A 24,400-nucleotide genomic window follows, 5' to 3' on the forward strand; every position below is an offset into this window, starting at 1 on the left:
AAAGGTAAAGGTATCCCCTGTGCAAGCACCGAGTCATGTCTGACCCTTGGGGTGACGCCCTCTAGCGTTTTCATGGCAGACTCAATACGGGGTGGTTTGCCAGTGCCTTCCCCAGTCATTACCGTTTACCCCCCAGCAAGCTGGGTACTCATTTTACCCACCTCGGAAGGATGGAAGGCTGAGTCAACCTTGAGCCGGCTGCTGGGATGGAACTCCCAGCCTAATGGGCAGAACTTCAGACTGCATGTCTGCTGCCTTACCACTCTGCGCCACAAGAGGCTCTTTTACCTGGGGTAATGAGCTATTAACAGATATTCTTAACTAGCTACAATTCTCAGGACTCTTTGAGAAAATGGCATGGTGGTTAAATTGTTATAAAACTGACATAGGCCTAGTTGAAGCACCTAAGAGCTCAACTCTCATAGACATTCCCATTTCCAACTAAGTAACTGTATTCTAGTTTCTCGAAAACCTTTGATTAATGTGAGTTCAGCCTCATCTCCCTGGATTAGGGAACATTTGGGTCACAGAATAGCATGTCCCCCCCCCTTGTTCTCAGCTGCAGCAGCTTTGGATACATTGCTCTGGATGGGAGGAAAGAGAGCGCGCAAAAGGTCAAGGATGCATATATGGGAAGAATATCAGTGCACCTATATTGAACAGTCTCTCCGTTTGTTTGTTTCTCCAACTACATCAGCTTAACAATTTTGCATTAGTTCCCCATTCATCTCCACAAGGCCTCATGGGCTGAGAAACTTGTGAGGTATTTGAGTTCCCTCACTTCTAAGATCAAGGGAACTCAAGTGACTGAAGTTTAGAGTTGGAAATAGGTTTGCCAACCTCCAGGTAGTCTGGGGATCTCCTTGGATTACAGCTGATCTCCAGGCAACAGAGATCAGTTCACCTGCAGAAAATGGCTCCTTTGGAAGGTGGACTCTATGACATTGTATCCTGTTGAAGACCTTCCCTTCCCCAAACCATGCCCTCCTCAGGCTCCACCCTCAAAATTCCCAGGTATTTCCTGAACCAGAGCTGGCAACCCTAGTTGGAGATCAACCAACCGAGTATAAGCTCAGTTCCAATATACCTAAGGATGCTTCGTAATCTGCGTCCCTCTGTTCTTGGAAAAAACCCATTGATCAAATTGCAATAGAAAGTATGACTCTTAAGGAAAGGGGGGAAATTTAATAGCCCCCTCTTAAAAACCCAGACACTGATGACAGGAGGCAGCATAAACAGGAGACAGAAAGCAGATGCTGTGCCTCTGTATGATTCACTGATCTGACCTTCTAGCCAGCCTCTTCTGGGGTATGCAATTCTGCCACATCCATGCATCACCGGATCATCCATTCACTCTCCAGCACACAGATATAGCAGAATTGTCTGCAATCCAAGGAGGCTTGCCCAGGGCAGTAACTTGTACAGAAATACATGGAGTAAGCTCAGTTGAGGCAAGTCATTTTTACTGTTATACATTATGCACTCAATTTGTGCCACTGTAAACTTCAGGGGTGCCTTCCAAGCTTCAGTTCTGCCCTACAAGCAGATACTAAAATCTGGTTCCCTTCTAATTTTCTTGCTGCTTTTCTTTTTGGCAGCCTGCATGAGATATAGCTTGCTGTTTGTCATGCATTTTTATCCACACTCCCTCTAATTGCCTTTGCTCCATTAATCATCATGCTGCGCGCAATCATTTTTCTACCTGGAAAGCCGTCTGGTGAATTACAGGCTGGAGACCGAGATATCAGGGCGTTATTGAGACGTGTGCGTTTTAACATTTATCGCCTTGTGTTTCTTCCCTTCTGCAAAATCCTCTGCCGCAGAACTAAGGAACATCTTGTGTTCCAAAGTATATTATAATGCCTTTGTTTTTATTTTAAAGATCCAAACAGCCCTGAGGCATAAATCTGAAATAGAGCATCACCGCAACAAGATCAGACTCCGAGCCAAGCGCAAAGGACACTACGAGTTTCCAATTGTGGACGACATGATTATCATCGACACTAAAGACCAGCAGAGAATGTACCGCAAGGCCCAGATGCAGATAGACAAGATTTTGGACCCTGGGGGAAACATGCCGACTGTCTTCATAGAGCCCAGGAAGAGGTAACAGTGGTACAGTGTGGGAGAGGGAGGCCCTTCTCTGGGAATGCGGAAATTTGCAACCTGTTCTGTCGTTAGGATGAGCTAAGGGCTGGAAATGTGTCTCAAGGCTATTTGAGTATAATTTTAATCCATTTGCTGTTCCTTTTTGGGCCGTGTTGTTTACCCATTTGAGTAGTTTTGAGCCAGTTTTTTATGTTGTTTCTAGATTGAACTCTGACAGTTTTAGATGCCATCTCTCCCCACCCCACCCCCAATAATATCATAAACTATCCTATTGGTATATTGGAATAAAAACGATAGCAGCCTTTCTTTGCAGGTTTTGTCCCAAGTTTTCCCTTCTAAGTTTACTACATTGTCAACTCAGACTGGCTTTTGTGTGTCTCAGATTCTACAGACTCTGTAGTATGCTCATATTGTTATTGGCATTTTCATTTATACCCTGCATTTCTCTCCACTGGATGACTCACACCTTGGTCAGAGCCAGCTTGGTGTAGTGGTTAGGAGCACGGACTTCTAATCTGGAGAGCCAGGTTTGATTCCCGCTTCTCCCCCACATGCTGCCAGCTGAGTGACCTTGTGCTCGCCACAGCACTGATAAAGCTATTCCGACCGAGAAATAATATCAAGGCTCTCTCAGCCTCACCCACCTCACAGGGTGTCTGTTGTGGGGAGAGGAAAGGGAAGACGATTGTAAGCCGCTTTGAGACTCCTTTGGGTAGAAGAAAGCGGCAGATAGCCAGATGGCCAGATAGCCAGCTGGTATAGTGGTTAAGAGTGGCAGCCTCTAATCTGATGAGCTGGGTTTGATTCCCTGCTCCTCCACATGCAGCCAGGTGGGTGACCTTGGGTTAGTCACAGTCCTCATAGAGCAGTTCCTCTCAGAACTCTCTCAGCCTCACCTACCCTGTAGGCTGTCTGTTGTGGAGAGAGGAAAAGAAGCCACTTTGAGACTCCTTCAGGCAGTGAAAAGCGGGGTATAAAGACCAACTCTTCTTCTTCACCTCTGAAGGCTTATCCTAGTAAGCTGAAAAGCACTTTGCTTTTAACTTTTTAAAATGTCTTTGTAGTTCACGGGCCAAACGTTCCCCGAGGCAACGGCGGAGACATCAACTAAACGGAAGCCCAATGGATGCCGACAAGGACCGGCTGATCACTACTGACAGTGATGGGACCTACAAGAGGCCTCCAGGAGTTAACAACTCTGCATACATTGTACGTTTGGCTTCTTTTTTTTCTTTCTGGCGGCAACACATTATGATAAATTGCAGAGTGGGGCTTGAATCTGCATAATGCCAAGAATGATCATGCAAAACTCTCTCTGATTTTCCACAACCATTTTGAGCTATCTTGTTTACAACTCTGTCTGGAATTTGTTTAAGACTAAGTAGGGCTGGTGTAATCCGATGCCCAAGAAGGTGCCTTCGTTGGCTGAGGGCTGATTCATGGGGTAAACCATCCAAAGCAGTGATAGCAGACCCAGTTTGGAAGTCAGAAGCTAAGACAGATGCTGGATCTATCAGGTTCCTACAGGCATTCAGATGGGTGAATTAGTCCTCAGCTTGCTTGATTTGATTTTTATACCACCCTCCTGGTGGCCCGGCTCAGGGCGGTGTACAACATATATAATATACAGTAATGCCATTAAAATTATGATGTAAGTGAAGTTCTCCCAGATACTTTATTCAAAGGATTTTGTTCATTGGTTTGTGTGCCCCCTCTTTGGGGAGGAGGAAATCTCCCCAAGCAGTTGGATAGACACGTACAATTAAAATCATAGATCCTAGAGTTGGAAGGGTACATACAGGCCGTATAGTCCAGTTCCCTGCTCAATACAGGATCAGCCTAAGGGCATACATGCTGAAGTATCTGTCCAGCTGCTGCTTGAAGAGTGCCAGTGAGGGACAGTTCTCCACCTCCTGCATAGAAAAGATGCAGACCCAAGATTATACTCATGTGGTTTTGTAAATTACATATAATGTGCAAAATAGGTGATAGGGCTTGTTCTAGCATATAAAATCATAGAGTTGGAAGGGACCTCCAAGGTCATCTAATCCTGCAGAATACATGAACTCACAACTACCTGCTGGCCCACAGTGCCCAGGTGATCCCCCTCCCAACCAAAAATCTCCAGGATCAGCCTGGCCTGGAGGAAGTTCACCTACCATCCCACAGTAGCGATCAGCAATTTCCTGGGTATGCAAGGAAGGGCCACAAGAGAGAAAAACTGGCACATCCCTTCCTGCCCACCCACTCACAATCTGCCTAAGTTCATAAAATCAGTCTGTCAGGTGACTATCTAGTCTTTGCTTAAAAACGTCCAAAGACGAACTCATCACCTCCCGAGAAGCCTGTTCCACTGAGGAACTGCTCTGTCAGGAACTTCTTCTGGATGTTCAGCCAAAAATTCTTTTGAATTAATTTCAACCCATTGGTTCTGGTCTGCCCTTCTGGGGCCACAGAGAACAACTCTGCCCCATCTTCTATATGACAGCCCTTAAGGTATTTGAATATGGTTATCATATCACCTCTTAGTCGTCTTCTCTCCAGTCTAAACAAACCAAGCTCCCACATCCTTTCCTCATACGACTTGGTCTCTAAACCCCTCTCCCTCCTCTGGACAAGCTCCTGTTTATCTGCATCTTTCTTCAATTGTGATGCCCCAAACTGAACACAGTACTCCAAGTGAGGTCTTACCAGAGTGGAGTAAAGTGATAACATTATGTAATAATGTAATAGGTAATAATCCACCCCCAGCCTACTCCAGATGAGGAAGTATTGTTAATGATCTAATCTCTGCAGATACGAATTGTGTAAAATATGATCTACAAATGTCATCACTGTTACAAGTTAAGCTTCCTCGTTTCAAACCACACGTGACAATTATTAGGATCTTGTCTCACAGGTCTGCGGCTTTGTTTTCTATGCCCACATGGCTGGTTTGAAGACTGGGAAAGAGTTGCATTTAACCCAATCCCTTCCACACCTTGTCAGCAACTTAAGTCTCCCCTTCGTGAGGGGAAAAATCCAGGCACAAGGGCTTAACCTGTTTGGTTTGAACCTGAGGGAGTAGAACGTTCAGTGTAATGCTGCTCAGGTTGCGGTCTCTCCTCTCACGTTGCTGTCCTTCTGGTCCCTTTCCAGTCTGACCCTGATCTTCCTGCTGAACCCCAAACACCTTCGTCAACTGAGCTGGGAAAGTACTCAGGCTTGCCCCCGCACCCTTCTCAGTACACCCCTCCTCAACCCTCCATCGAAGAGGCCCGCCAGACAATGCATTCTCTCTTGGACGACGCCTTTGCCCTGGTGGCCCCTAGCAGTCAGACCACGAGTTCCGTGGCCGTCACACACCCTGGAGGCTCAGGGGGGCAGCCAGAAAACAACACACCTGTCCGAACCACAAGAGAGACCTCAGGCAGCCAGTGGGGATCTCCGTATGGCCCGACACACACAGTAAGTAGCCATTTCAAGACCAGCAGTGGTGCAGTTTTAAAGGTTGCAGAAATGCCTGGCTTGCTGTGCTTTCGGTTGTTTATTTATTTGCTTACTTATGTTTGCAGCCCATGGTATTCTAGAGATTCAGGGTGGGATAAATATAACTGTACAATTTATGTAAGAAGAAGAAAAAGTGATTGCTGGAAATCCCATCTTAAACCCCTCCTTGTCTTTCATCTGCATCTGGCATTCATGAATGTGCAATAGGTAAGTGGGGGGGGGGGGGCTACAGTTAGCATTAATGGAACCCGCCAATTAACAGGGAAATGTGGAGGAGGCAGAATGGGTGCAGAAGAAGTAGTTTTTGAGATTTCAGGCTTTAAATCTGGAAAATATTATTCAAAGCTCATAGGGCACCCCAGAATCTGACAAAACAAGGTGGCCTCTGCTTTAAGCCAGGGCACTGTTTTATGAGCTTAGAGAGCGGAGAAAGTTGGCATCGATATGTGTTATCTTTTAGCTGTCTTGCTGGTGGGTAGGATTCTCAAGCAATGCTTCCGTGCATCTTTATAATATGTCTATAGAAAATAAAGCCAAAACCAGTCCTCAGTTTGCATCAACATTACATTGCTGTTTTGTTTGAGTTCAGGGCCCTTTACAGGTCTTGGCACTTGGGCCATCCCAGCTTGTGACCGTCTGCCTTTATAGTCACAGTGCAGAGAACATGATAGTGGCATGAAAAGAAGCCAGTTCTGCTTACAGTGGCTCAGCCCTGTGCTTAATCAAGCCCCGTGTAATTGGATTAAAACCATAAAACAAGCCTTGCTGAATCTGGCAAAGATCCATATAGTAGTCCAGTATCCTGTTTCCAGCAGTGTCCAGCCAGATGCTTTCAGGAAGCTCAACAGCATGTCATCCCCGCCCCCCCCCCCCCATTCCGGCTCCCCCACTGCACACTTAAGAATAGTTCCCAGCCATTCCGAAATGTCTATTGAGTTCTATTTTATTTATGTATTTAGATTTAGATTAGATTAGATTTAGATTTTGTTGTTGTTAGGTGCAAAGTTGTGTCCGACCCATTGTGACCCCATGGACAATGATCCTCCAGGCCTTCCTGTCCTCTACCATTCCCTGGAGTCCATTTAAGTTTGCACCGACTGCTTCAGTGACTCCATCCAGCCACCTCATTCTCTGTCGTCCCCTTCTTCTTTTGCCCTCAATCGCTCCCAGCATTAGGCTCTTCTCCAGGGAGTCCTTCCTTCTCATGAGGTGGCCAAAGTATTTGAGATTTAGATTATATATATTTATATCTCACATTTCTCCCCAATGAGGATCTAAAGCAGCTTACAAGGTTCTCCATTATATGTCTGGTAAGGTAGGTAGATTGGCCCAAGGTGACCAAGCATGCTTCAGTGGCAAGTGGAGATTTGAACTTGGATTTCCAAGATGGTGATCGGATACGCTAACTAAGCTGTCTAACAGATGTTAGTTCTGAGAACTTGGCAAAAATTTCAGTGGCATTGCAGATTATTTGTTTTGATTTTAGTCTTTAGTCTTCTTAGAGTTTCTGAAAGGAACAGGTGTCATATTTGAATGTTGTATTGGCTTGATTTGCATTCAGCTCTTGAATGCTTCCTCAGTATAGGCCCAGGTTTGGTTCTAGCATTCTCCAGGCCTTTCTCCACTTGAAACCCAGGAAAACTGCTGCCATTTAGATAGTCAGTTCTAAGTCAGTCGTGTCACTTGGTTCAAGGTTGCATCATGTTCCAGAAGGAGGCCATGATTACTGGTGGAGCACATGCTCTTAACATGTAGAAGGAGGAGTTGGTTTTTATATTCCGCTTTTCATTACCCAATGGAGTCTCAAAGTGGCTCACAATCGTCTTCCCATCCTCTCCTCACAACAGACAGCCTGTGAGGTAGATGGGGCTGAGAGAGCTCGGACAGTACAGTCCTGTTAAAACAGTGCTGATAGGGCTGTGACTAGCCCAAGGTTGCCCTGGTGACTGCATGTGGAGGAGCAAGGAATCAACACCAGTTTAGAAGCTACCGTTCTTAGCCACTATACCAAGATTTGGTCCTTGGTACTTCCAGTTTAAAGATTCCAGGTAACAGATGATAGGAAAGACCTTTCACTGCCTGAGATCCTGGAAAACGAATACTCACCTGAGAAGCAAACACTGAGTTAGGTAGACCACAGCAGAAAATAAATGGTTTGTTACATAAAGGAGAATTAGTGTCGTTAGTGAATGGAGTATCAAACTAGGATGTGGGAGACCCAGGTTCATACTCCCACTCTGCTATGTAAGCTTGCTGGCTAACCCTGGACCAATCACACACTCAATCTAACCTGTCTCCCAGGGTTGTCATAGTGATAAAACAGAGGAGAGGAGAACAATGTAAGCTGCTTTAGGAGAAAAGTGGGGTGTGGATGAAGTAATGTGTTCTGTGGCTGAAATGTTAGCATCATGGAGTTGGAAGGGGCCATACAGGCCATCTAGTCCAACCCCCTGCTCAACGCAGGATCAGCCTGCAAATCCAGGATCAGTATCTGTCCAGCTGCTATTTAAGGACTGTCAGTGAAGTGGAGTACACCACCTCCCTAGGCAGCTCTTGGCTGTAAACAAAATTGTTTCCTGATATCTAGCTGGTACTATTCTACATGTGGTTTAAATCCATCAATGTGGGTCCTATCCTCTGCTGCCAATAGGAACCTTTCCCTGCCCTCTTCTACGTGACAAGATTTCAAATACTTAAAGATGGCAATCATGTCCCCTCTCAAACTCCTCTTCTCCAGGCTGAACATTCCCAAGTCCCTCAGCCTTTCCTCAGAGGGCTTGGTCCCCAGGGCCCAGATCATCCACATCACTCCTTGTGTGTTGTGTTGTTAGGTGCGAAGTTGTGTCTGACCCATCGCGGCCCCATCACTCCTCTGAACCCTCACAATTTTGTCCACATCCCTGTCCTGTGATTTGATTTTGTGGGGAGGGGAAACTGCTGTTGATAGGCAGATTGAGGGCCTCTGGTTTGTTTTATAAGTGGAAAATTACCCATGTCTAGATTTCAGAATTACAGTATTTGCTGTAATAAGACTACTTCCCCCCCCTGAAAAACATGCCTCCAAGGGGGGGGGGGTTGGCTTATACGCCGGGTGCACTTCAGTTGGGATAGACATAGCTGCCCATAGTGGCCCATAGTACTGTATTTTGAGTGGAAATGTTGGGGGGTCGTCTTATACGCTGGCAAATACGGTAAGAGGTATGGTTCCAGAAGTCCTGCAAATCCCCTCGTTCTTGTGAAATTTATGTGTTTCCCATTGTAAAGGACCCCAACATAGTGACTTCAAATCACATAGTACCAAAAGACTAACATATAACCTATATTTATTCTGCATCTATTTATAAACCTTTCTCCCAAACCCTGCTGCTTTTTCATTCCCACTTAATTTAGCAAACCGTCCTGTATGTACTGTAAATCAGATTTAATCTCTAATTATTGTAGATCTAAAGATGCTTAAAAATGTCATGTTTTTTTTTTGTTGTGCTTAAATTTCTTCATTTTTTTTAAATAGAAAAATGGTGTTTTAATATTGTGGTGTTTTTCTAGAGATACATGGAATTTGGGATGACTCCTCCAACAGCACCAGGCCTGCTACCAAGGTAGTTCTCTAATTCCCACTCCCTTGCTGGTATTATAAAAAATGTGGGCCAACAGTCCTCTGCATTTCCTTCTCCTCTCATTAATGTCTGGTTTCAGCACAGTGTGTGACATGATGTCATCTTGCAAGCCGTTCTCCTCCCCCCACCCCCCACCCCAAACAGCCGGCAATCTAAGGCAGGAAAGAGAAGGCAATGACTTCATTTTTTCACCTCTTGTATAAAATTAGACATTGCCAGGAAGAGTGAGGAAAAAAAACGGAGCAGCAGAAGCTGGGAGGGAGGGGACAAATAGACCTTGGCAGGGTTAGACTGAAAATTTGTGATTTATTTGACTAGTTTTTAAGTATTTATGAGCAACTTCTCTGCCAACAAAAAAGGCAGTTGAAGGGACAGCCAAACAGTAAAGAACAGCAGCAGCGAGCATCATATCCACAACAATATTAACTTTTTGGCCTTCAGATCGCTGAGGGAGACTCCTTTGTAGATGGCAATTACCTTTCGTCCAGGCAGCACTGCGTTTTCTTGAATTACAGATGAATACCTCAGCCCTGAAGAGATACAGTGAAGAATCTCATAAAGCCATTACAGAATAAAGGCCTCTTTGATGCTGTCCCTGTCCTCCATTTCTGTGAGGCTCGTGTGCAAGGCTGTTTGAAATGACTGGGGGGGGGGGAGGGTTGTGATGGGTCCTGTTTGTTTAAGTTTGCTGTGGCACGGAACTATTATTAGCGCCTCAGTAAAGTGGTTTAAATAGCCAGTTCTTGGAGCAGTGGCTGGAAAAACAGATTGCTCCTTTTCTTCTCAATAATTTAATCAAGGTTTTCAATGGGCTGGCCTGCATCCCATATACCTCATCTATAGGGGTGGGGGGAGGGCTTCCTTGAGAGCAGTGCAAGGCTGTATTTTAGAAACTAATATTCTACATCTAAACTTACAAAATGGACAAACAGTAACACAATTTGGGGAAATGGTACATATTGCATACATTTTCCAAATCCAAATGATGTGCTCGTACTGCAGGAGAGGGCTATGACTCAGAGCATCTGCTTGGCATGCAGGAGGCCCCAGGTTCAATTTCTGGCATATCCTGTTAAGGAGCAGGTAGTAGATGATGTGGAAGACCTCCACCTTAGATCCCGGAGAAGTGCTGCCAGTCTGAGTAGACAGTAGACCTTGGTGGTACTGATGATCTAAATCAATATAAAGCACCAGCCCTACTTAGTCTTAAACAAATCCACCCCAATTGCTACAGTGGTAATTGTAGACCTCTTTCCTCTAACCATCTTAAAGACTGTCCTCTTCTAACTTAGTTAAGACTAAGATAGAGACCATAATGCACACATAGCATCCACATGACAGTTTCAGCATGGTAAAGTACTATGGAGGATGCTCATTCTGTAGAGGAGTAGGTGAAAGAAGAATTGCTTTTGTCAAGCAGACAGCTGGCAAGATACAAAGATGCTGCTTTATTAGGCAACAGGTTGGTCATTAAGTTGTTTTGTTGCATTGTTTCTCTGCCTACAGGCAAAATGTTGGCTCGAGTTTCCTTCCGCCTGTTGAATTAATACATCCAGATCAGCAGGCACCTGATGTGCAGTATTCCAGCAGAGGGATCTACTCCGAGGAAATGCCGTCAGCAGCACGGCCACGACCGGTTGGAAGCACTGCAGGTACTTTCAGATTAATAACTATCTTACTCTGCCATGGCTGCCTCTTTAAAATTCAGCACATTGTCCTTGGCCATGGCTCCGCAGTAGCCAAGTTGTTTCATAAACTTACTGTACAAGCAAGTAGCAGGATCCACAGTTCAGATGCTAAGCCTGCTGATCAAATGGGGAGGTGCATTCAAACCTGCAAGTGATATTTCCAGGCAATGCTGTAGGAATCCTCCAAATCTATATGTTAATGCCCATTATGGCTGGAGGGGGCGAATATTCCTAAAGCATTGCCTATCATTTCTGGGTTTAGACACAGCCCCCCCCCCATCCCATCATATCAATTACCATTGGTGGACAAATGAGCGATTAGCAGGCAAGTACCTGCTGGGGGAGGTCCAGTGGCAACCCTAATCCAGGATACCTAGTAGCACATCCTTCCCTCTTGAAGGCCAACTGGAAAAAATGCTTCACTGAACCATGCAGCTCAATAGACACTTGTACATTGTCCAACTCATTTGCGAGTAGGGTGGATATGTGTGTGTGAGGTACGTGATGTTCATACAGGTTGTCATCATTCTTCAGAGAAATCATGGGCACAGGACTTCATGCACCTGTGTCTCCAAAAGAGTTCCTAGCATTGCTCTGTCAGCAACTTTAGGAGGTTGGTTGGAGGCAAAGACAAATGATTGGCATATCATGTACATGGAGGATGAAAGCTACAAGTATGTTGATTTCAATGTTTGGGAGATTTAGGGTTGATGATGATTTTTCATACAGAATGTAAAATTGCTTTCCAAACATAGAGGGATAATCTAAATTTTTAAGCCATTTTGAGACTCCCACAATGCATCTAAGGCTCATTTACTCGTGGATTAAGTGCAGAGGGAACATTTTAAATTTATAATTTGATGAAACTGCAAGAGCACAGCTAGGGAGCTTCTGAACTGATGGCATTGTCACATGCTATTTTATTATACGTTGATGGCTGTTGTGTTAGTCTGTCACAGAAAGAATAAATCAGACTCTTTGTGGCACCTTGGAAATCAGTGTAACCTTTGGTGGGCTTACATTGTCAAAGGCAGGGGTAGTCAAACTGCGGCCCTCCAGATGTCCATGGACCACAATTCCCAGAAGCCCCTGCCAGCGAATGCTTCTGGGAATGCTTCTGGGAATTGTCGTCCATGGACATCTGGAGGGCCGCAGTTTGACTACCCCTGGTCAAAGGCATGCAGACAAACTGGGTGGGAATCTGCAAAAGCTAGTGGTAGATCAATGACTTATTTGTCTTGGGTGCTGAGACTTCTGTAAATTTTGTGCATGCTGCATCAGTTGTGAAGGGTGTAGATCCGAGCAAATCCTTGCTTTAAAACCCGCATTGTAAAGGACCTGCTTCCCAATCAATGCTTAAGTGAATTTCAAAGGGGAGAGTGGTCGTTTACGTATGCTCATGCTTCGTTACTGATGTGTTTTTGAACTAAAAGTGTTTTGTGCTTTTCGTTCAGAACTAGTGTTAAAAGCAGCCCTGAGGATAGCTCCAAAGTACCAATCTTCAAAATTATGGCCAGTGCCTATGGACACCATTGGAATTCTGACACTGGATGGTTGGCACAACATCAAAATGGCTGCCATAGGGCGTGGAGCCAACCACAAAGTGGCTGCCACAAGCAGCAGTCAACCACAATACGTGAGCGAGTGAGGTTCTACCTAATTCTAATAGCAGTTCTCTAATGATTTAGGCCAGGGGTAGTCAAACTGCGGCCCTCCAGATGTCCGTGGACTACAATTCCCAGGAGCCCCTGCCAGCATTTGCTGGCAGGGGCTCCTGTGAATTGTAGTCCACGGACATCTGGAGGGCCGCAGTTTGACTACCCCTGATTTAGGCAGAAGAACTGCTGGCCCTTTGAACTGAGTGTATTCTTTTGAAGGGAAGCTGGGATGGCAGCTGCTGCTATGGCAACATTTTTTTAAAAAAATCTGCACAGCAAGTCTCACTTCCAGGGGCTAATTGAAGACCTGTGGAGCAAAAGGCCCATCTGTCACCACCTATTTTCTAAAAAAAACTTGGTGGGCATCAGTAAAGGTGTCAACAGGTACCCACGTTGCCCATTGGTTACCACATTAGGGAACTCTGCTATGGGTCCTTCTAAGGATCTGATTTGAAGTCTGGTGTCCAGTGATAGGCTTCTGCTATTATTCCCTAGCTGGCTGTCCTTCAGTAAGCAAATATTTTCCCCTTTTCCACCAAGGGCTTGCATGCCAAACCTCAGTGCACTTCAATAATGGCCCAGACACTGACTCATAGCAGACTGTATCTAGCCCAACAGATTGTCAGCCTGTTTCCCTTCCCCACCCCTACCCCCTGCACTCCATATATGTACACAGTCCAGATTTTGAGCCTCCCAGGAATGCCTTCCATATGCAAAAGGACATACTGGAAACGACAGCACTGCATGCAAATGAATCTATTTCGTTTCCCGTACATGGACCTTGGTTAGTTAAATACAGCCCATTCCCTTTTTCTGCACTTCCCAACTCTCCTACCTTTGTGCTTTCCACTCATCCTGCCCTCAGTTTTATTTGCCCTTCACGCTTATGTTGCTGCATGTATAAATGAAAGAGAAAAAAAAAACACACCACAATATTTGCTTTTAAGGTTCTCAGATACAGCACCTTACTCAGGTGGGAATTGCTAGCAGGATCGGAGGTCAACAAGTGGAGATCCCCTCAGGCAGAGCAGGGCATGGCCAGCCGGGGGAACCAGGGTGGCCCCCGTATCGTGGAGAGGATGAATATGCTAGGAGAGATGCAGTGAGTACTGTGATTCGTATTTGAATAGTTTCTGAAGCGGTCGTGTGTTCAGTTAACTTCTCTTTGCATCCATTGCTGCTTTAGCATTTCTTCTCAGGGCGTTTTTACTTACTGATCAGACACTAGCTGCTGCTTTTGTCTCCTTCATACTCCTGCATCTGAATCTCTGCTTCTCTGTCCTTTCCTTTCTCGCTTTGGCTCTTGTGCTCGTTGCAGTGTTGACTGGATTCTGGTCATTCAACATGCTGTTTCTGAGACAAGCGTAGGTAGGACACCCTGACAACAGTGGCCCACATTGTCCCATTGACATTGGCAATGAGTTGTCAGTCAGTAACACTGAAATGTGGGTAGCAGCTATGGAGTTGAAGAGACCAGGAGTGTGACCACAAAGAGCCATGGGTTTTGAAAACCACTTGATAGAACCATACAGCCGAAAGGATCATTGAATTCAACCCCTGCACAATGCAGGAAAATCACAATACCCCCCCCCATACCTGTGCTCTATGCCAGGGGTAGTCAACCTGTGGTCCTCCAGATGTTCATGGACTACAATTCCCATGAGACCCTGCCAGCAAGTGCTCATGGGAATTGTAGTCCATGAACACCTGGAGGGCCACAGGTTGACTACCCCTGCTCTATGCCCAGGGGAAGGCACGAAACCTCCAGATCCCTGGGCCAATCTGGGCTGGAGGAAAATTCCTGACTCCCAAGTGGCAATCAGCATTACCTTGGGCATATGAGAGAGGACCACTAAATGATGTTATAGTTTTTTAACCTGCCTGTTTCATTCATGCAGGATGTTCCTTCCACAATGTGACCTTCTGGTGGAACAGCACATCCTTAAGTAGTAGCATATTTCTGTGTCCTCTGGCTCTCCCCAGTCCCCCTTGATTCATTGGAGAAAGCAGTTACAAGGAGAGTTGGCAGTTTCCACCTGACATAATGTTTTGCAAGGAAGTGGCAGATAGGGAAATTGAGGTGGCCTTCAAGTAACTGTGGGAAGGCCTGGGCCCCTTGTCATTACAAGCCTCAAAAAGCAGGCCTCTTGGGCTGCAGGCTGCTAGGAGGGCAGATACCACTAGCAGACCAAAGTCAAATAGTCTGGCAATGTAAAGGAAGGATCCAGTGCTCTTCAACAGTTTGCCCTAACTGAAGAAATGTAGTGATTATGGGAGTTTTATATCATCCAGTAGTCCTGGATTGGCCTTCCGGTGTCACCCAGGCCTGGAGAAATTTATTGTACTTCCCTCTTCTAGCCAGAAGCACGGACAGCCACTCTCTGATGAATGGGCCTCCCCGTGGAGTCCTTTCACATCAACATGGCCACATTTGAATTGTCTGTGTCCTTACATTGGGCTCCAAAACACAGCACTGAATCTTTGCCACCTACTGATTCTTACTGAAGTCAACTCCTTAGTGCCTGATATCCCCCCCACCCCTCTGTCAAGCAATAAAATTCTTTTGCATGACCATTCTTAACATTGTTGGCTCAGTGTTGCTTTGTAGCTCGCTGGTTCTTCTTTTACCTGTATTTCTTGAGTTTTGTTGCTTTTTACCACTCTATGGTTTTTCCTTCCAACAGGCAATGGATTGTTTTGGTACGAATGCCGAAGCAGGGTTGGTGGTGTGCAACCATTGTTTTCTTTATGAACATTATATGCAGATTACACAGTCAAACATATTTCTAAAAGGTTAATTATAGTGCTACATCGATCCCCTCTCCCTATGTCCATCTTTCCCTTACAACTGCAGACCCAGGGACTGTAGTCCTTTGTTAATATAATTTTGCAAATCTATTGTGTTGGAACATGCAGTCAAGTCACAGCTGACTTATGGCAACCCCAGAGGGTTTACATGGCAAGAGGCAATCAGAAGCAGTTTGCCATTGCTTGTCTCCACCCTGGAGTTCCTTGGGGGTCTCCCAGCCCAATAGTAACCAGGGCTGACTCTGCTTAGCTTCAAAATCTGACAAGATTGGGCTAGCCTGGGCTATCCAGGTCAGGGCAAAGTCTATAGAAAGGATTAAAGAATGTCCCAGAAAACCCAAAATGTTTTAAATGTAGCAAATTATTGCAAAATGCATTTGATCAGAACAAGCATTTTCTACCTGTAGCCTGTATAAAGGACAGAACACGTTTGCTCCTGTTTATCTCAGACAGGAAAGCTGAACAAACCTGGGGAAGGGTGGAATACAAGTGGAATGAATGAATGAATGAATGAATGAATGAATGAATGAATGAATGAATGAATGAATGAATGAATGAATGAATGAACAAACGAACAAGTGAGATAGCGAGATAGCTCCCTGGCTTTCTCCCAGACAATTACATAATTTCCAATGTTACATTTTGGATCGAGACAAGTCTTCTGTTTTCTTCTCTTGCGCTATTGTTTTTTTTTTTTGCGCTATTGTTTGCCTGTCCTTCTCAACCCCAAACTGCAGCTAACACCCTGTACCCTTTCCCCAGATGCATACGCCTGGACATCAAGAATATTCCTCCTCACCAGTATTCCAGATGCCGAGGACTTCGGCCCGACAGCCCTCAGCGCCACCTGTTCAGCTTCCACCCAGCAACCCCCCAGGCCTGGGACTCTGCTACAGCACCAGCTCCACTGAGGACCTGCAGCCAGGGCACTCTTCGGCCTCTCTCATCAAAGCAATCCGAGAGGAGCTCCTCCGGCTCTCTCAGAAACAGACCGTGGTGCAGAATTTCCACAGCTGATTTTCTGTGCCCCTTGCAGATCTGCCAGGTATCTGCTTCCTGTGGAAGCAAGACTCAAAAAGGAAAAATCAGCAAGAGCAGAAGAGTGAGCCCAGGAAGGACTTGGTGGCAGCAAGAGAAGAACATGAGGGAGACCTGGGAAGGCACAGAAAGAATTGACATGCAACTCTTACCTTTTTTGCTTTTAGCATCTTAGCCATTATAAGCCTGCTTTGGCTGGCACTCTCCGGTTCACTGAAAGTTCTGGTCCAAACCCCAAACCCTGCAAAGAAAGCAATCCGTCCCTGAAGATGACAATCCACTCCAACATGAGATTTTGGCTTGGGGAAGGAAAGCAGTGTTTGTAGTCTGGAATATTCCCTGACATTCCTAGGTGGGTTCTGTGTGCTGCTGACATATTCCGTTTTGTTTTCTAAACACACAAGTGTCAGTATTGGTCCTGTGCAAGAATATACTCAATGAAACTCTTTCTGAGGCTCCACAGATGCAGAACTCGGAGCGACGTGTTAGCAAGCCGGGACAATAATCCGTTGTTGTTCAGTATAGCTCTGTGCTTCCAAAAGGAGCATTCTTCCTCATCGTTCTTCTGGTGCTGAAGCTTCAAAGTGTCCCTTCATCCTGTCGTTTGCAAAGTGGAAATGATGGCCTTTTAAAAACATTGAAACCAAGGATACAATCATTAGAGTCATTTAGGATGGAGCAAACAGGTGTCCTTTTTAATATACAAAAATAGAAGAAAGCAAGGGATTTTTTTTTTTTTGGTATTGATAACTTATTTGTGGATTGACAGAGATAGGACTGAAATGTGGATGGGAGTGTGCAGAGCGGTTTCGAAAGTGGCACGGAATACACTGCTAAGTTTTATACGTCATGATATCAAGACGTTTCCACTATTTCACTGAGCAGTTTGAAATAATGCTTAGGGGTGTGATGGAATCATGGTGCATTTCAGGGTATTGCAGACTGCTGGCCAAAAATGGCATCAGCGGAGCCCCCAATTTCTATTTTTCAGCCCTTTTCTGTCCCTGCTGTGGTCACCTCTGACTTCTAAGGCATAAGGCAATAAGAAAAGGGAAGGGAAGGGCAGCCCTTTGCTAATTTGAGTGATCGCCTCTCGTCTATTGAGACCTAGGGTCAAGTCCAAATGACCTCTACAGCCAATACAGTGATCAGCGTATTTCATGTGCACATCTTTAGACTTCCAATTCCCAAATTAAACAAATCAAATGTGTATGCAAAACTCACCATCTGCTAGATCAGAGAAGCCATATATCTCAGGAGGGCCTTAAAGACTAACAAAAAAATTTGTGGGACGCAACCAGTTTGGTGTAGTGGTTGGGAGTGCGGACTTCTAATCTGGCGAGCTGGGTTCAGTTCTGCACTCCCCTACATGCAGCCAGCTGGGTGACCTTGGGCTCGCTACAGCACTGATAAAGGGGTTCTGACCGAGCAGTAATATCAGGGCTCTCTCAGCCTCACCCACCCCACAGGATGTCTGTTGTGGGGAGAGGAAAGGGAAGGCGACTGTAAGCTGCTTTGAGCCTCCTTCGGGTAGAGAAAAGCGGCATATAAGAACCAACTCTTCTTCTTCTTCTTCTTCTTCTTCTTTTGTGAGTCACTGCTCACTATCTGAAGAAGTGAGCAGTGATGCACAAAAGCTCATACCCTGCCAAAAACGTTAGTCTTTAAGGTGCTACTGGATTCTTGCTCTTTTCTACTGCTACAGACAGACTAACACAGCTACCCGTCTTGATTCATCAAGACGGTCTGTTCATGAAGGCATTTGTTTGCAGGTGAATAAAATAGCTACCAAGCACTGAGTGTCTGGTGCAAATTTCCCATTGGTTCATCTATCAAGTTTTAAAACCAGCTTTTAAAATTGCAACTTAGGCACTAGGAAAGAGATGGAATGCCTCTCCATGTACTCCCTGGCTGTGTTGATGTCACGGCTGCACCCAACCCTGGTTTTCTGATTAGTGGCCCTTTATGATCCTATTTACCTCACTATGCATGAGACTCATCTTCTTCTAAGGCTAGGAAAACGTATTCTAAATAGACATTGTGTTTCAGGTGTGCCCTTAAAAATAGGTGTACATTTAAGAAAGTTTAGTAATGTGCAGATTGGAGCTTAGAGGCATTCTTCACATCACCTGTGCAAAAACTCCCTTGAGTGAGAGAGCCTGGAGGGCTTTGGGCGGTACGTTCAGCCTCCTTTTAATTTGCCAAAGGGCATGGATGCAGATGTGCTACCAAATTAAAAAGGCAAGGCTGTGGGATGAAATCAGATGAATGAAGACAGCCAGCCTGGGCAGTGCCGTGTCACCAGCACTAGTCTGACATAAACTACATTTGATTCTTGTTTACTCCTCCGAAGAAGAGAGTAAAATTGGTGGGGGAGGGGGGCAGACAAACAATTTTAGAATAAAAGCTTAGATTTCACCATTAGAGGCAGTGACTGCATTTATATGTGTTCCTACTGATATGGTGACAGTACCTGCCACTCAGGAATCTGCCACTAGTTTTTTGTTTTTTTTTACAGCTTTTGATTTTACTGTTAGTGGTGAGGTGTAATTTACTGTTATACAGCCATTGTTTAATTGTAACCTGCGTACGACGAGTGAAAATTCTAACTAAATTATTTGATTTGTTGGAGTGTATTTTTTTTTGTCTTTATCATAGACTAAATTAAAGCTGAAGCAGTGGCACAAAGAAAATGGAAAGCAATTCTTTGCATGGAGGTGTGTTGTTGATGCATTTATTGTCTTAGGTATGTACGTGGATGAATGGTTGGGGTCACCTATCAACAGGCTAAATTCACCATCACGTTAAGCAATTTTTGGCTTGTATTTGAATCCAGATCACTGATGTGTGTCTGTCTGCGGCATGAGAACTTATGAACACATATACCATGGGTAGTCAAACTGCGGCCCTCCAGATGTCCATGGACTACAATTCCCATGAGCCCCTGCCAGCATTTGCTGGCAGGGGCTCATGGGAATTGTAGTCCATGGACATCTGGAGGGCCACAGTTTGACTACCCCTGCCATATACTTTCAATCCAAATGAATGAGCCATTCCAGGTGCATATTTTCTTTGCCCCTTTGAGCAAAATGGGTGTGTCTGTGCACACATGAGTACCCATATGTCTATACCAGTATGTATAGTTTCTCATTGGGACAGCATAGTTTTTTCATGTTTTAATCCATCACCAAAGAAGGAAACATTAATGACAGATCAAAAGTAGATTAATAGAATGGGAAATTTTGATGTCCCATATTTTGAAAAATCACCAAAAATGGATGTCCAAATCAGTCTGATACGAAATTCAGTCTTAATCTCTGCATAGAACGATCTTATTTTCCAACCAAAATCAGCTTGGGTTAAATATCCTTGTGTTACATGTTGGGGATGAAATTATCTGGCCCATGATGTTGCAAAATGTCTGCTTAGCTGGTTCTAAAATAGTTTCCTTTTATCTGAGTACCAAATATAAATATCACAGGAAACTTTCCAGCTGACTGGTACATGATACTATATCTACACTTGATATAAACCTTTTCTTTCTTCAATAAAAATACTTTATATTTTGTTTTCCAGTTCTTCACAATCTGGTGTCTCTATGTAGAATTGATTGGGTATAAATGAAAGCTGGAATTATTGCTATGTTTTAAGAAGTTAACTTGTTGGGTGTGGAACAGGGCAAGTTTTCATGATTCCAGACACTTGTTCCTTATTGAAAAGAGAAAGGATTGTGAGAAATATTATTAAAGTATGAAAAGCAATATTTCTGGAATTATAAAAAACTAACTTTTTTCCTGTTGCATTTGAACTAACTCCACTACCAAACCATTTGATCTGAATGGTTTTCTGCACTATTTGAAAGCAATATTTAGGGTCTGCCATTGCTTATTAAAAATAGGAACTTGCTTTGTTTCATGTCAATAAGCATTGTCTACAGAACCTGTAATGCAGTAGAACTGTGAGCAAATTCTGCACTTGTGAAGACATTTGAGGTTGAAATGTTTTAATATGCTGCAGTGCAAACAGGGTTGTGAGATTCCAGAAGGTCAGTTGGATTTTATGCACTGATCTATGGTTTATGGTCCAAGGAATGGAATGTCTTGAGGAGGTTACATTTACCCCAACTTCAATATCAAGGATTACGCCATGCAGGTAGTAGGAATATGCCTTGAAGCCCCTCTTTCATACAGTCATGCATCGGTACAACTTTTGTTTTTGCAGCTAAAGGCATGAGATAATATTTCTGTGTGTAAATAGTGCATTTGAATTTTTTAGGAAAATAGTGTTGCCCTGAATGCCCTTATATTCAGATAGTTGTAAAAGACTTTTTCCACAGTAAAATAAAAGGTAAAGTTTGAATAGTGGCACGGTTGTGGTGGGAGGGAGGTTGATCTTGGTAGACCATTAATCCTTTTCCTTCTGGCTAATTTTCCATTCATAACTGCACTTTCCAAACTATTATATCTGTGTGAGAAATGATGCAGACTGGAAGGAAAAGGATTAAACAGCCTAAAGCAGTGGTTAGAAATGCAGACTTCTAATCTGACAAGCTGGGTTTGCTTCCCTGCTCCCCCACATGCAACCAGCAGGGTGACCTTGGGCTCACCACAGCATTGATAAAGCTGTTCTGACCGAGCAGTGATATCAGGGCTCTCTCAGCTTCTACCTCACAGGGAGTCGGTTGTGGGGAGAGGAAAGGGAAGGTAATTGTAAGCTGCTTTGAGACGCCTTCAGGTAGAGGAAAGTGGCATATAAGAACCAACTCTTCTTCTTCTATCCTGTTGCCATTCCTGTGGCAGAAACTCATAGCGCTATTCAGGAGGACTAGGGAAGAGCCAAAAGACTTGCATACATCTATTGTTAATGTCTTGTTTATGCTTTGATTACATAGGGTTGGAGCTTGTACACCATTAGTTAAAGGTGTTGGTAGAAGCAGATCTTGTCCCTTCCCTCCAACCAGCTCCCTATGATTGCCAAAAAAGCACATGGGATCCATATAGATCAGAGTCTCTTCCACAGTCTCATTTTCCTCACTTGTATGTTCCTTTTGCTTTGGAGGGAATGGGTTCTGTTCCTCATGTGTTTTGCACCTTTTGATGATTGATTCAATAGTCTATCACAGGGGTAGTCAAACTGCGGCCCTCCAGATGTCCATGGACTACAATTCCCAGGAGCCCCCTGCCAGCATTCACTGGCAGGGGCTCCTGGGAATTGTAGTCCATGGACATCTGGAGGGCTGCAGTTTGACTACCCCTGGTCTATCATATTATGTATGGCAGAGTTTCTTGCAGATTTAAACTGCAGGTTTTTATGTTGGGTATAAAACAAACTTAAATGGACTCCGGGGAACGGTAGAGGACAGGAAAGCCTGGAGGATCATCGTCCATGGGGTCGCTATGGGTCGGACACGATTTCGCACCTAACAACAAATAAAACATTTCATATTGAATCAACCACTAGAGAGGAGCAAAATGTGTAGAACAGGTTTAAAAAACCCCAAAACATCCTGAAATAATGGGAACACACAAGTGAGGAAAATGAAAATGCCCAATCCCCCTTTCCAAAAAAAAAAAGAAAAAGCAACCTTGGAAACCGGAGTAAGAACGAGAAAGTACTATTCTACCTTTTATGCCAACAGAATCTCTTATACTAGTTGATTAATGCATGACTCTGGAAGAGGCAGAAGGAATGATTTTTCCCACTTCCTCCTCATTACAGTTGCCCATCTTGTGTGAGTTTTTTGTCCTGGTGCCCCCTCCCACCAACTACTCACATTGCCTTTTTGACACAGGGGACTTCTGGGAGAAAAGAAAGATTGGAATATCCACTTCTTCCACCTTAACTCTAGAGGTGTATGGGACCCAACCCATAGTTTTTTAATGGGATTTCTATTCCAGTGGTTCTTAGCTTTAGGTTTTCCAAGGAAGTGAACCTTAGGTTTTCAGTTTACATTTCACAAGTGGGACTTGTATTGCTTGCTGGTTTCTTTGCCTCTAGTGAGCTTGTAAAAGGATAATCACACAAATTGCTAGTTGAGACTGTTCAGTAAAGCTCCAAGGAGCTTTCTCATTGATCAGTACTGTGAGAAAATGAAGTGAGCAATTTACTCCATGCTGGTTAACTAGAAAGCCAGAAAGGGATGTGTGACAGATACATTTAAAGGATTTCAGGAATCGTTTTTGTCATAACTTAGAAACTGGACAATAAGAAACAATTTTAGCTTTTATGTGCTGGTGAACTGACACAGTTATTAGACAACTTGGCTTTCATGTGCACCATATTTTCCCTGTATTTGTCACCATTAAGTAAAAAGCCTTATCTGGTTCTTCGTTTAAATAATCAACTGTACTGTACGCCAATCCTTGAAAACCACCATTGATCAGGGGTAGGAGTGGAGATTAACAGATTCCATGGAAGGATTTCTGGGGGGAAAGTATATGTTCAACCATTGCAAGTGGGGTAAGAAATAATGGAAATATGTAATGACAGATTGCTCGGGTTACATGTGAGGGGGTGTCTGATTTTTAATGTAGCTGTACAGGGAAACCAGGCTGTTGGGGAAGTTAAGGAATCTCCCTTTTAAAAATGTTAATGGACAATTATCAGAGATCATTTTGAGCTCTAAGGACTGGAATCCTTCCTGGGTAACTCTTGGGATTCTGTCATGCTTTAGGAGATAGTTTGCATGGTCTTTTGGTCTCTCTGCAGTCTACTTTGAATATATTAGAAATGGTCACCCCATGTCAGTTCTTGGAACTTCATCAAATGATCTTTGCAGGGCCCATAATTGGGAAGGGGGCTGAGTTTGGCAAAACTAGAATAAACGTCTTGTACTTCTTTGTGGAGCCTCTTATGGCGCAGAGCCTCTTGTGGCACAGAGTGGTAAGGCAGCAGACATGCTGTCTGAAGCTTTGCCCATGAGGCTGGGAGTTCAATCCCAGCAGCTGGCTCAAGGTTGACTCAGCCTTCTATCCTTCCGAGGTCGGTAAAATGAGTACCCAGCTTGCTGGGGGGTAAATGGTAATGACTGGGGAAGGCACTGGCAAACCACCCCGTATTGAGTCTGCCATGAAAACGCTAGAGGGCGTCACCCCAAGGGTCAGACATGACCCGGTGCTTGCACAGGGGATACCTTTACCTTTACCTTTACTTCTTTGTGGTCACAGTGATGAAATAGTTTTACCTGAGATTGTATCATTTAGGTTTACTCCAAGGGAATTTGTACAGGTACCACACAACATGAAAATGACCTGTTAGACACTCCGTGTCTACTCACTGCCTCAGGATATAAAACACAGCGATAAACTCCTATTTCATTTTGTTTTTAAACAGCCATTGGGATGTTTCTATCCTGGTGCTGCAAAGCCCCTTGGCTCTTCATCTCCTGTGACAAATATTTTGCAGAGTGCTTTGAAATACAAAGCTAAACTGATGCACAAACTGAGGTCTTTCTTTTAGGGCACTCTGTATTGATGGTGCAGTGCATTGCCTTGCAAGTAAACTGATAACTTGGAGATGTGATCAGATACTGCTTCATTGGGGTGTATTTATGGGTGGGATAGTCAGATAAGTAGAGATACACTTGCATTCAAAGGCTTGATCCAGTGATTCTTACTTAAAGACTCCGGTTGAATGCAGCCTTAAGTAGATTGCTGTTGAATAACTCTTACTGCTGCAGTTGACTTAATGAGTATTCCTGTCACAGTAAAAAGGTAAAGGTATCCCCTGTGCAAGCACCGAGTCATGTCTGACCCTTGGGGTGACGCCCTCCAGCGTTTTCATGGCAGACTCAATACGGGGTGGTTTGCCAGTGCCTTCCCCAGTCATTACCGTTTACCCCCCAGCAGCAAGCTGGGTACTCATTTTACCGACCTCGGAAGGATGGAAGGCTGAGTCAACCTTGACCCGGTTGCTGGGATCGAACTCCCAACCTCATGGGCAAAGCTTTCAGGCAGCTGCCTTACCACTCTGCGCCACAAGAGGCTCTTCCTGT

At 44.5% G+C, this 24,400-nt stretch overlaps 1 protein-coding gene and 1 long non-coding RNA gene across 2 annotated transcripts in view; both read left to right on the plus strand.

Moving 5' to 3' along the window:
- KIAA1549 (KIAA1549 ortholog) overlaps positions 1-19,307 on the plus strand; it is a 129,834-nt gene extending 110,527 nt beyond the window's left edge. The window contains exons 16-22 of the mRNA XM_077340797.1: positions 1,883-2,106; positions 3,174-3,318; positions 5,248-5,556; positions 9,145-9,197; positions 10,722-10,867; positions 13,509-13,663; positions 16,132-19,307. Of these exons, the coding sequence (XP_077196912.1) occupies positions 1,883-2,106; positions 3,174-3,318; positions 5,248-5,556; positions 9,145-9,197; positions 10,722-10,867; positions 13,509-13,663; positions 16,132-16,386 (1,287 nt within the window). The 3' untranslated portion in view covers positions 16,387-19,307. The remainder of the gene's footprint in view (positions 1-1,882; positions 2,107-3,173; positions 3,319-5,247; positions 5,557-9,144; positions 9,198-10,721; positions 10,868-13,508; positions 13,664-16,131) is intronic.
- LOC143838469 (uncharacterized) lies at positions 10,882-13,496 on the plus strand. Its single transcript, XR_013231397.1, has 3 exons — positions 10,882-11,933; positions 12,080-12,591; positions 12,736-13,496. It is a non-coding gene; the product is annotated as an uncharacterized LOC143838469 (long non-coding RNA).
- Positions 19,308-24,400: the final 5,093 nt, after the last annotated feature.

The sequence above is a fragment of the Paroedura picta genome, chromosome 5 (genome assembly GCF_049243985.1).
Source record: "Paroedura picta isolate Pp20150507F chromosome 5, Ppicta_v3.0, whole genome shotgun sequence".
Taxonomy (NCBI): Eukaryota; Metazoa; Chordata; class Lepidosauria; order Squamata; family Gekkonidae; genus Paroedura; species Paroedura picta.